The sequence below is a fragment of the Procambarus clarkii genome, chromosome 33 (assembly GCF_040958095.1).
Source record: "Procambarus clarkii isolate CNS0578487 chromosome 33, FALCON_Pclarkii_2.0, whole genome shotgun sequence".
NCBI classification, from domain to species: domain Eukaryota; kingdom Metazoa; phylum Arthropoda; class Malacostraca; order Decapoda; family Cambaridae; genus Procambarus; species Procambarus clarkii.
Window position 1 is genome coordinate 34,425,770 of NC_091182.1, and position 12,894 is coordinate 34,438,663.

The 12,894-nt window shown below is 43.2% G+C and overlaps 1 protein-coding gene across 1 annotated transcript in view; it reads left to right on the plus strand.

Annotated features, from left to right (window-relative positions):
• Positions 1-11,989, plus strand: part of LOC123757267 (glutathione S-transferase 3, mitochondrial) — a 37,653-nt gene extending 25,664 nt beyond the window's left edge. Inside the window, exons 4-5 of the mRNA XM_045740802.2 lie at positions 6,425-6,555; positions 11,152-11,989. Coding sequence (XP_045596758.1) covers positions 6,425-6,555; positions 11,152-11,252 — 232 coding nt within the window. The 3' untranslated portion in view covers positions 11,253-11,989. The remainder of the gene's footprint in view (positions 1-6,424; positions 6,556-11,151) is intronic.
• The last annotated feature ends 905 nt before the right edge of the window (positions 11,990-12,894 follow it).

Consider the following 12,894-nt stretch of genomic DNA (forward strand, 5'->3'; position numbering starts at 1 on the left):
AAGTGCTGTGGTGGTTGTTCTTGGTGGCTTTTCCTGTACACTGTAGTGTAGTGCGAGCCTGTCTTTGAAAGTGTTTGGAGCTGTATGTGCTCAGGGTTACCTTCCCTGTGTGCTCCCTAGCACTGCTCTTGCATTGCCAGAGTTATCCTCTCTGGATTGTTTGGCAGTCACTCCCTTAGAGGTCCTCCTTGCTTGTAGTGGTCCTCGCCTAGGGTGAGTCAGGGGTCACTTGGCTTCCATCTTGACCCGAGTTGGGTCAAGAACGCCAACATCAACTTTGGCTAGTGGGGTGCACAGATGGTTTGTGGGCTTCCATTCAGTGCACCGAGGTTGGCCTTCACAACCATGTAACCAGGCCAGGCTGTATCGGCCTACTTTTAGGTCCGGCGTAGCATTCCCAGTGCTTGGATGTCTTGCTTGGTTTACCCCTTTGGCCCTGGAAATCTCCTATAGAATTGTACGAGATTTCTACACTCGGGGCATCCGGATGGTTGCTTACCCAGATGCCCTGAGGCTGCCCCGTTTTGCCTATAGGGACCCATACTTGGGGGCTGGGGGTCGCTTCGACCTTGGTTCAGTCCGTGCCCCCTCATCCTTCCCCCTGTTGTGGTTCGTTCTGGACCCCCCTCCCCTGCTTCTGGTTCTGAAGCGTCTGAGGGTTTCGGAGTCGGGGCAGGGTTTAGATGGCCTTTTCTTTAGGGGCCAGTGCTCTGGGGGATGACTCGGCCCCGGGTCACGAGGAGGGGGATCCTGGGGCTGGGGAGGAGCTGACTTGGGGGCCCTTGGGCACCGCTGGACCCCGCTTGGGTTTTTCTACCCTTGGAGCGGGACTTATTGTTACAAGGAGTGGGGTTCTCTTTTTTCCCCCTCTGCATACGAGTTGGATTTGGTGTCTGCCCATGCCCGGGTTTGGTTCAGTGTTCCCTCGGGTGCGTCGGTTCCGTCTTTCCAGAGGTTTTCGGCTTCCCGCATCCAACTGTCTGTGGTGCGGGCGGCCCTGGCGGCTTACCTCCTGCATGACCCGGATTATGCCTCGGTGATGGATCCGTCGTCTTTCAAGTTTGGGACTTCGTTCTCTTTTTGGGTCCATTACGAGGTTCCAGAGTCGTCCTGACTGGCGGACTGTCTTGTATTCGCTTTGGAGTCTTGGCATTCTTTCTGTCGTTCCTGCACGCTTGAGTGGTGCGAGGTTTCGACAGCGGTTCAGGTTTTCCTGTGGGAAAACACCTCAATGAGTCCTTGTTTGCTCCTGCCCTTCCCCCGGGATGTTGGCGTTCTGCAGCTCCATGTGCAGGTTCCCTCCATTTCGGCTGCACAGGTGGCTGAGGATTTGCACACCCGGGGCCTCTTGGCTTTGGCCTTGCGCTTCTTTTCCCTCCTGGAGCTGTCTTCGCGACGGGCTTGGGGAGGATGTGGGGGGTGCTCAGGGCCGTTCTGGGGTCCGGTGCCTTTGGCTCGGCGGCTCGCACGTCGGCTGCCTTGTTGAAGCAGTTTGAGCCAATCTTGCGGGATATGGTTGAGCTGTTTTAGGCTTCCCGGCTTGCATGTCGGCAGGCGGTGCTTGCCTCCTCTCTGAAATCGGCCTGGGCCCTGGCTTTTAGGTTGTCTTCGCCTTTTCCTCAGCTTTTTGCGCCTTTAGCTGTGGCGCACTATATTCAGGCTGCTTCGACTAGTTGCCGTCCCATGTCTGATGACCCGCAGGCAGGTCGACAATCCGGCTCCATTCGAACTGCTCCCTGGTGGTTCATTGCTTGAACCGAGGGGGTTTGATGTGGTCCTTGGCTCTTTGGCGCTGATTGCTTTGGGTGACTCATCTGCTGAGTTCTCGGGGTTTGGCTCTCCTGGCGGTTCACGTGCGGGGAGTGTCCAATGTCTTGGCCGACGGCCTGTCTCATTTTGTTCCCCGTCTACGGAATGGACGGTCGACACCGACTCCTTCTGTTGGCTTTGCCGGACGTTCGGACATTCCGAGATGGACCTCTTCGCGACGGCGTGGTCGCACCGCCTTTCCCTGTATGTGGCGCCCTTCCCAGACTGCAAGGCTGTCAGGGTCGATGCCTTTCGGCAGGACTGGTCGAGGTGGGGGTTCCTGTACCTCTTTTCCCCGGTTCAGCTGTTGCTCCAGGTCCTGGCTTGCTTGGAGACTTACCAGGAGTGAGTTGTCCTCTTAGCCCCGTGGTTGCCAGCCCAGCCGTGATTTCAGGCGCTGCTTGCTCGGTGTCCGAACCCGGAGGTTTTCCCATAGCTCCGCCTCTTCCAGCAGATTGAACCACCACATCACGTGCTTGGTTTGGTCTTCTCCTCGAGTCTTCGCGTATGGTATTTTTTATTTGAGTTTATCATTATCTCTATGGTGATCAGGTGGCTTCCTTGTTAGTGTCCCACCTGTGGGCTTCGTCTTGGCGGCAGTATGAAGTTTCCTGGCTCTCTTTTGCCAGGAAAACTATTTTTTTTTCTTCCGGTTCTTTTTGCGTCTTTGTAGTTATACTTCCCTTTCTGTTAGGGTGGTGGTGTCCTATCTCTCTTGGTGGTTCCAGGACCGTCATCTTATGCCTAACACTGTCGCCTCATATCGGGCGGCACTGGCAGAGCCGCTTCAGCTTGCTTTCAGTATTGATGTAATGTCTGCACTGGTTCGCAAGCTGTCTCATTCGTTGTTTCACCTCAGGCCTGCTCATGCGCCGCCTGAGCCATCCTGGTCTTTGGACAGTGTGCTCTTTTTTTCTTTCTTCTCCTCGGTTTGTTGTAGCCCCTTCGGTTCAGGATTGTTTCTCGAAGGCTCTTTTCCTGTTGGTATTAGCCTCTGGGGGTCGAGTCGGTGAGCTTCATGCTCTCCTCCGGTGCAGGGCTTTCTGCTCCTTCAGTTGTGGTGATAGGTTTGTTCATTTGCAGCTGTCTCCTTCTTTTCTGGCAAAGAATGAGACTGCTGCTTTCCGGAGGGGTCCTTGGGTTGTTAATCCTTGGTTGGTTAGGCTGGGGGTGCAAAATGTTTTGTGTCCGGTTGCAGCCCTCCGGCGTTATTTGCGCGCCATGGCTTTTGTGTCCGGGGACGCGCTTTGGGTTGATCCGGTTTCCCTTTTTCCCTGTTCGTGGGTGCGGGTCTCCCAGGTCGTCCACAGGGTTATAAACACTTTCGCCTGCCCAGCTAAGGTTAAAAAAAAAGCGGTATGTGCGCGCGGCTTTTTTGTCGCTTAAGCGTCAAAATAAAAATGTGTATACTCTTTTTACTCTCCTGACCTTAGTTCTCGAGCTACGTATTTCATTTTGGTACCAACGTGTTCGCAATAAAATTCTCTAGAAGAACATCAGTAAAAAATGTCACGAAAGGTATAGGGATACCAGCACCAAGTGAAAACCTAAGTAGGTGACTCGCCGTGAGCGCCCAACAGCAACAAAATGTTTTTACTCTTGGGATTGTTATCACCTCCACACTTGTCCTACAGCGTTAATTTTAGTATCAATGGACTCGCAATGAAATTCCCAACACGGTGATATGAATATAAACGTAGAATAATGGTCGCGGCCCACCCACAAGAGTGTGGGAAGTGGCGGAACTGTTACCCGGTATTGGTGACGCGACGACACATGTGCGATATGGCGCTTTGAAAGTTTATACTTATTTCACTGTCCTGACATTATTATTCTATGTACGTCATTCATTTTTGTGCCAATGTGTTTGCAACAGAATGTTCTATGAGCCCGTATGTAAAAAAGATCAACAAAGCGTAAGATAGAATAGCGCCAAATATAAAACAACGCTGGAACATATCAGTGAGCGTCAAACACACACAAAATGTTTTTACTGTTGTTATGTTTGTCAAGTTTATACTTGTTGCACACAGTTATTTTTGGTTGTACATTGATCGGAATAAAATTCCCTAAACAGACATATGCATATAATACATGATATGGGGGAAGCATTACCAGTATAAACGGCTAAAGTCACCCACCTGCAACCCGTTTGGGACACTCCTGCAGACACACGCTACACCCAAAAAAAAATCTATGAAGGTTCGAGGCTACTTAAGGCAGTTTATGTGATACAGTGTTCATTCTGGTATCAAAATACTCGTTTCAGTTTGTAGTTCATGTGATTTTCAGAATCAACTGAATCGCTGAAGGTTCAACATTTGAGTCGGAGTCAGAGTCATCTGACAAAACCGTCTCCTCAAATGGCAGTATGCCAGACATCTCGGGTTCTGATTCGGTTGCTGCTTCAGCTTGAGGTGTTGAAGTGAACAAAGGCCGCCTCACACCAGATGGTCCGGGAGTTTGCATGGTGTCAGCATAGGCAGGGCCTGTGTCATGATTTATGTCTGGAGCGTGCCGCAAGTGTTGAGATACTGTTGCTGTTTGAGGCCAATCTTCCGGGTCCCAGCGCAATAGGGCCCAAATTGCCACCTCGTGGAACTGTAGCAATGTTAGCTTTTTTTGATCAGTTGTGTTGTATTGGTACAAAACAAAGGCATTATGCAATGCCATTTGCAGGAAATAAAACGTTATCTTTTTGGTCCACTTGTGAGTTTTCCTGGTAAAATGGTAATACCATTTGATCGAAGTGGTCCACACCTTTCATGAACTTATTGTACCATGCAGCCTAGTGGTGAGAAAGAGAACCTCATGGTGCGCAGTTTGAAACAAACCCAAAGTAAATCGGATTAAAATTGAATTTTATACAAATATTTTTTTGAGGACATCATTTTATGACCACATTGCGAAAGCGGTTAGGCAAACAGGACTCCAGGTTATGTCCTGATCCGCATAAAGTGTTAAGTCTAGCCAGCTTGCGGTCCATCCCCGTGCCCATGATGTTGGCAAGTTTGCTGCTCTTGCTGCTGTCTTTGGCAACATGTCCTGGTCTGACATTCGGGCGGGGGGTTTTGGTGGTCGAACAGGGTCTTTGCTGCTCGATATCTCGTGAATGTTCATGGGCCTAGTCAGGCTTTTGTCGCGTTGGGTTGGCGGTTGCAGCCAGTTGTCTCGCCTTTGAGTTGAGGAAGTGAGCAGCGACTGCCTCCTGGTTAAGTCCCTCTACTTTTTCCTTATCTCCGTTAAGTTAGCTCCGGGTAGTTAGCTTTGCTCCGGGGAGCCGAAGGGGCTTTCCCCAGAAAACCAGCGTTGAATGTAATGAAACATCCATTTTCTGGGTGAGACCCGGAGGCTCCCTGGCATCCCTCACTCCCTCCGGTCGGCGTTTTTTTTTGCGTGTTTTGACATCCAGCCTCAGAACTGAAAGGTGGATAGCCAGCGAGGAGGTCTGGGGGCATCCCCTTCCCCCCTCCCGGGGAGGGGAGAGCTGCACAGACAGCGGCGCGGCGACGTGTGATGTCATGCTCGTTTGCTCGTTTCTTTTAGGGGGAGTTCTATCCACTTGTTCAGCTTTTGGTAGCAAAATTTTCACTAGAATAGGGGTTTGTTTTAGGATGCTTACCTTTCTGGGTGCCTGACGCAGTCGATGGCAGACATAGAATGCTTCCAATCACATGGGGGTTTCTATTGGTCATTGCTCCCCATGCCTCTCTGAGGGGGCCAGGTTCTGGCTCGTGGTCCCCAGTTGGCCCACAGAACTCCATTCACATGACTGATGCCAAAGTCTGACATTAGCATATCAGCCTAGTAAGCTCTGGGGAGCCTCCGGGTCTCACCCAGAAAATGGCGCTTCATTACATTCAACGCTGGTTTTTTATGACCACTATGTTGTTTGGACACCATGCAGCTTACTTGTACAGTTATGGCGAATAAAACATGTAAATATTTATATATAATGTGTGTATATAGTGTAAAAACAGCACAAACAGTATTGTGGGAGGAGGAATGTTTGTGAGTGAGGGAGGGAGCGTCAACTGACTGTGTTGGCGACCTCAATTATTGAGGTCTTGACCCACCATATCAGCTTAGTTGTACAGTTATTTTCGCACATTTTATTTTATAAATATATCACACTACACACTATTGAATAACATTACTGCAAAAACAGAGAAAAAATCAATCAGACACATTGAAATAATTAAGTCATAATAATATCTTTGTGGTGACTCCCGTGAGTGGAGCAGACCGCCACAGGATGCCTAGTCTGTCAATACCTCAATTTTGCCAGACTTCCCCACCCTATTGGGGCCAAAATATGTCGCCTACGATTTTGTTATTATTTTTCCTGTGATCAGAGAACACCAATAAACACTTTTATAAGACGAAAAAAATTAGAATTTTTGTATTTATTGCGCCTGGCGGTGTCGAAGGGTATTAATAGCTGAGCAGCACGGGGGTTAAGGACCAAGGCTGGGGATTGATGATGGCCTGCCATCATAGCTGCTCACATAGTTTTTGTATTCTTTCTTACATGGATGGGTCCTTAAGTACTGGATTACTTAAGTGCATTACTGGATTTTAAATAGAGTAATAATTCAAATATTTCTTATTTCAGACTTGAGAATTATCCACAGTTCCTGTTTCTTTTACTTTTGGGAGGTCTCTACAACCCCATAGTGAGTGCTACTGGAGGAGCCGTCTGGTGTATTGGACGTATTGTTTATGCTCTGGGTTACTACACAGGAGGTATGTTGATGCCACACACATTTTCACAATTGTATGATGGATAAAACCCACACAAGTACATTATTTTCATCAAATATAGTACATTGTGGCACAAAATTTGTTTCACTTCATACAATTATTTCAACCATGATCATTGTGCAAGCCATGTCATAATCACAAACTATTAACACCAACACACTCAATGATCATTACTAGCACTACAATGAGTAAAGATAATATCATTATTTTCATCACATTCAGTAGCTTGTGGAAGAAGATTTGCTTCAGTTGACACCAGGAAAATACTTGTGTCCACCACAACCACCAACGAAGCTGGCACTATGTTGATTGTGTCATAAACACCACTAGCATGGTCACCACCCTTCTCTCTCCCAACACTAACTACCAGCTTCCTACCACCACATTCTCAGCAGAATTAGATATTGTTGAAAGAAATATGCCCCAATTGACAATTCAGTATATCATCAAAGCAATAATGGAAAGAGAAGTGAACTTGGAAATTCTTTGTTATATTAATAATATAATTGATTAACTATACACTATTATCAGTGTAGTTAATCAACTATATTGAAAATAAAATAATATAACTTATAAACTTCACCATAATATAACTGGGGTAACTATAAATTTGAGATAATTGGAATATTGGATTAATGACATACTGGTTACTTTTCCTTTTGGTGCCTTTCGATGATTCCGAGGATCAACGTTCCCATGACCCCGATCTCTGACCAGGTTACTTAAGTCGAACCTGGTCAGCCAAGCTGTTTGGTGCAGCTTCTCGCAGCCTGATGTACGAATCACAGTCTAGTTGATCAAGTATCTTTTGAAGGTGTTTATCAAGTTCTCTTTTGAACACTGTGAGAGGTTAGCCAGTTAGGCCCGTTATGTGTCGAGGGAACGTGTTGAAAAGTCTTCGACCTTTGATGTTGATAGTTCTCACTGTGTACCTATTGCACCTCTACTTTTCAACAGAGCTATTCTGCACATCCTGCCATGCCTCCTAGTTTCATGTGATGTTATTTCCCTGTGCAGATTTAGAAGCAGTCCTAGTATTTTCCAAGTGTTAATTATTATGTAACTTTCCTACCTGCAATCAAGGGAATGCAGATTTAAATATTTTAAGCAGTCCTAATAATTTAGGTGTTTTATTGAGTAGATTTTAGCAGCAAATAAACTTTGCACACTCTCCAAGTCAGCAATGGCAATAAGATCTTCCGACACGATTACTCCCTAATCTTTTATATTGCATTTTCCTTCAATTTGATTTGACTGCATTTTATACAATATGTATGTGGTTTCTATTTTGATATATTCATTTTTTCATAGTGCAGTACAGTATGTGGAACTTATTTTCATTAAACGTTATTTTCCGAGGCCCAGTGAAAGACCTGGTTGACATCAGATTGGAGGTTTGATGCATCCTCTATATTGTCTACTCTTTGCAGATCTTAGTGTCATCTGCAAAGTATGATACAGTACTATAGTTTGTATACTTGGCTATGGTCTGATATGAGGATGAAAAAAAAGTACTGGAGCAAGCACAGTATCTTGAGTGAGTGAGTTTTGCGTGGTGGATGATCCAGACTTTACTTTGTTGACTTATTTCATTCTGGGTTCTGTTCATTAGGAAATTAAAAATCCACCTCCCTACTTGGCCATTAATTCCTTTTGTGCACATTTTGGGTTTAATAATGCCATTGTCACAGTTGTCTAAAGCTTTTGCGAAATCTGTGTATATTACATCATCGTTTTACTTGTCTCTGACGGCATCTAAGGTTGTCATAGTTGTCCAGCACTTGTGAGAGGCAGAAGTGCTCTGTTCTGAAGCCATGTTTTCCATGGTCATGTAGACACTGTGATTGTATGTGTTTGTGATCTTAGTTCTTGGCTCTTTCAAAGATTTTTATGATGTGTGATGTTAGAGCTATTGGTCTATCATTTTTTGCAGCTGCTTTATTTCCTCCTTTGTGAAATGGTGCGTTCTCTGTTCTTGAAGTATGTTGAGGATAACATGTGTATCTAGGCTCTATCTTCAAAAGATATTTAGGGCCGGTGATGGTGGTTTTTTGCAATTCTTGATTAATATACTGTAGAATTCCAAGAGTCTGGGTGCAGATTGCATGGGCATGCTGTCTATGGCTACTTCAAAGTCAAGTGAGGTTAGGGTGACATCTGACATGTGGTTAAATGGTAGTACATATCACATTCATAAAGAAATCATTTGGATCATTGATCTTCATTGTGTTCAGGAGTTCACTGAACAGACTGTAGCCTAAATAGTATTTCACTTATTTCTTTGTTGTCATCTGTGAAGGTTCCATCACCCTTGCTCAAGGGCACAATGCTAGATGTATTTTTATTCTAGATTTTGCATAGTAGAAAAAGCATGTTGGCTTCCTCTTTCACTTAAGGCCTTTTGTTCTCTTTGCCTCTCCTGGATTTTATATTAGTCTTGCAACTTTAGCTCCATTTGTTTCTATTTCTCTACATCGCCTTCCTTGTCATCCTTGGGGTAGAGTGGAGAGTTTGAGATGTTCTGAGATTTCATTTTGTTGCCTATAGAGTGAACGCTGTTCTTATTCCAGTTTGCATCTTTTTCTCTTTCTCCTTGGTGGTATGTGAGTTGTGCATATTTCTACTGGTAGTGTGCCTGTTTTCTCAAGGCATTTGGTTTAAGTTTGCATTATCTAACTGTCTTTCCCAGCATATTTCTGTGAGGTCTTGGTTTATTTGTTCCCAATTTATCTGTATATTATTCAAATTGAATTTGCTGAATTTTCCTCTTGGATTTGAGACTGGTTGCACAGTTATTGTGTATGCATGTCTGAACTTCAATTGGGTTGTGATCTGGGATCGAACCTGGAATTCTCAATTGTGTGTCGAGAACGAACCCGACAACTAGTACTACTGGGACCCGACTACTGCTGGAACCCGACTACTATCGGGACCAGGTATTTGACAGAGTTGATGGTAGAGTTTTGACATTTCTTGTTATTATTTTCCCTCTTTCTGTTAGCAAAAAATCTCTGTGGTATGTATGGATGTTGCTATAATCATAATGGCATTCTTTTGATTTTATAGGAAATGCTTGGCAATCTCTGTTAAAACATTCCTTTATGTTTAATGGATTTGTACAGTTTTAGGTGAAAAAAATTTGCAATTTTCAGAGCAACATGTACCTGTATTTATAATATTTCTGGACTTTCTTGGGTGTTTATACTTGCATGTTCCATTACTTCTTCCTGATAGCCCATATTTACATATACCCCCATGCATAATATTGACAGGTTCCTGGTTCATGCTTTGTTGGACTATCTTGGTTTATCCATAGTACACTTTGTGTTCACTCTCTGCTGAAAGATTAAGGTCGAGGTCTTATAGATTCCTGTGGTTGCTCAGTCACTTCCTTAACTGCTTCTACTGTTCCTTTCTGGCCACTTGTGCATGGGTTAGCTACATATCCTTCTTGCAATTCTTATATCCTGTGTAACCTCCTCCATCTTTCCTGATGAAAGCTCTTTTTCCCAGTTGAATTTCCTTGCCTAACTTATCATGTTCACTAATGTCGACTTGATTCAACTACAAGATTTTTTAATACTTTATTTTCCTTCAGGATTTTTCCTTTTAATTTCCCTATCCTTGTGTTCCTTATCCTTGCATAATTCCTGTATTTGACCTTCCAGAGCTGAAACTTTGTTTCTCAAACCACCATTATCCTGCAGGGACATTTTAGGCATCGTCCTCAGGGCTAGCCAGCTCAGTTATTTGTCAGGCTTTTCATTGTATGCTTCAGTGAGTGAAGTGGAGGGACGGATACCTGAACACTTTATCACATTTGGACCACCTTGCAGATGATGAGTCACAATAATGTGGCTGAAATATGAAGACTAAACCTCATACCAGAAGATGAGACGATAAAATTTTGGTCTGTAAAGATCATTATCAAGTCAATTGGGATGACACCATCTTGTATCAGTGTTGTTTGGTGCTTTTGAGCAGGTATTGATTCATTTACCTGGAACATTAGAATATGTATTAGCACATCCACAAGGTTGGCCAACACCACTTATTTGAAGACAGTAAGAGAGTTCCCTGTAGAGCAGAGTGGTCCAGAAAGGACCATGAATGAGTGGGCTGGCTAGCTGTGCTTCTGGGTTATTGAGCTCTCATTTAGTGTTGAGCGAGCACAAGAGGAATGATTTAGCCGCAACACTGAGTGTTTATGTGGGTAAAATTGGGGTTATAAATGTTCCTAAGCAGTTGGTGGTTTTAGAGCACTCCAACCAACCAACTGTTTGGTTGTTTGGAGTGCTCCATTTTCTCTTAGTTCTGTTGTGATCTCAGATTTTTATGCTCCCATTTGCATCTTTAAGGGGGCTAGGTTATGGACCTGGTATCTGGTAGGTCTCATGGGTTTGTTGAGGCCTGGTGTGTGTTCCAAAGAATGAAAGGTTCCAGGATGCAGCATTTGGGAGCTACCAGAAAGAGGCATTTCATTACATTTAGCACTGATTTTTGTTTTTTGTGAGTACAGTATTTCAATAAATGTTTGTTTTAAAACAATTGTTTTAATGGATAATTTTTTGTTTTCAGATCCCAAAAATAGAGTGAAGGGGTCCTTTGCTTACTTTGGCTTATTTGCCATGTTATACTGTGTTATTCGCCTAGCCACTGGCTTGCTGGGTTGGTTTTAAGGAATTTGTTTATAAAGTTTATTCAAAGATGTGTAATTTTGTCAACATTGAGTATTGTAAGTAATTGTTGGGGATAATATTCATATAGTGTTGTTGGGTGGACTGTATACATCATTTAAATAATTTAATATTTTGTAATTGAAATATCCTTGCACAAAGTGATATATGCATATATTATGGCAATAAAAACCACTAGAATGTAAAGTAGAAAAATGTCATGCATTTGTAAGTACAATATACTAATTATAGATTATTTTAAAATATTTTTATGTGATTTTTTAAATATTTTAGATAAAGTTTCCAGGTACAGTATTCATATACTCTAAGGTGTTTTATATTATGCAAAAATTCTAGAAGTGTGCTATCCCTGAATATTATTAAATTGGATGAATAGAACCAAGGGAGGGGGGGCAAGTAACTTTCTAAAAATGAAAATGAAAAGTGGCAACTTTTGAAGATTGGGACAGTCTAATATGCCCTATATTTAGTTCACCATTACAAGCATTCATTCCAAGATTTATTTTGGTAATAAAGAGATATATATTTTCCAATTTGAAGTTTAATATTTTGTCTAGGGATAAGTTCAGTGATTTTATGTAACATGTTTAGGTTTCAACTTATCTCTTACAAAGTTTGTTGGTGATATCTTTTACTGTTTACATAAGTGTTCTGGCACCACTGGTGCACAGGAAAGACATGCTTCATTGTTTATTTGATTAATAAAAAGAATGTCCTTTTTTAATTTTTGATTCCAGACTTTCAGAATGATAAATAGATCTTAAAGTTATTAACACCTATTTTACGGTGCATCCCTACGATTTTATTATATACAATATATACTGTATAGTGGAACCTCAGCACTGAAATGTAATTGGTTCATGAGTTCTTCAAGGAGTGCTGGACCAACCAGGTTTAGGTGGATATGTGGGCCTGTGGGCCTCTCCAAACAACAGCCTGTTGGATCAAGCTCTCACAAGTCAAGCCTGGCCTCGGGCTGGGCTTGGGGAGCAGAAGAACTCCCAGAACCCCCATCAACCAGGTAAGGTGGATAAAGTGCAGATCTGTTCAAGAACTAAAAAAAATTTTGCCACGAGGAATAATGTCAATTGGATTAATCCATTTGAGACAAAATAATTATATTAATGCAATAAATAAATGCTAACACAGTATGCACTTTACCTGCACTTAGAGTTAATGGCATATGTGGAAGGTGGTGAGGCAGAGAGAGTGTGTTATTCTTTGGCAGGGGAGTCTCCTACCATTATAACTTGTGGGGCTCTTTCTCTTTTCTGTGTTTTTCTGTTTCCCTCATTAGACTCGTTGGATGCTTTTCTTACAAGAAACTTGTACAAGGATGAATGCTTTTGCATGTTCATTGATACCTTGGTTTCAAATTTAATCCATTCCCAGAGATGGGCCGGGCCGTAAGCCGAAAATTCGCAACCCAAAACAAATTTTCCTTAAGAATTTATGTAAATTGAATTATTCCGTTCCACACTCCCAAAAATATTAACTTCAAAATAAATTTCATACATAATACACAGATATTTTGTACCATAGTATGTATAAGGTAATTATCAAAAGAAGGCACCAAACCGGGAAAGCTATGTAGCACCATCAAAGTGCAAAACAATTGGAGGGC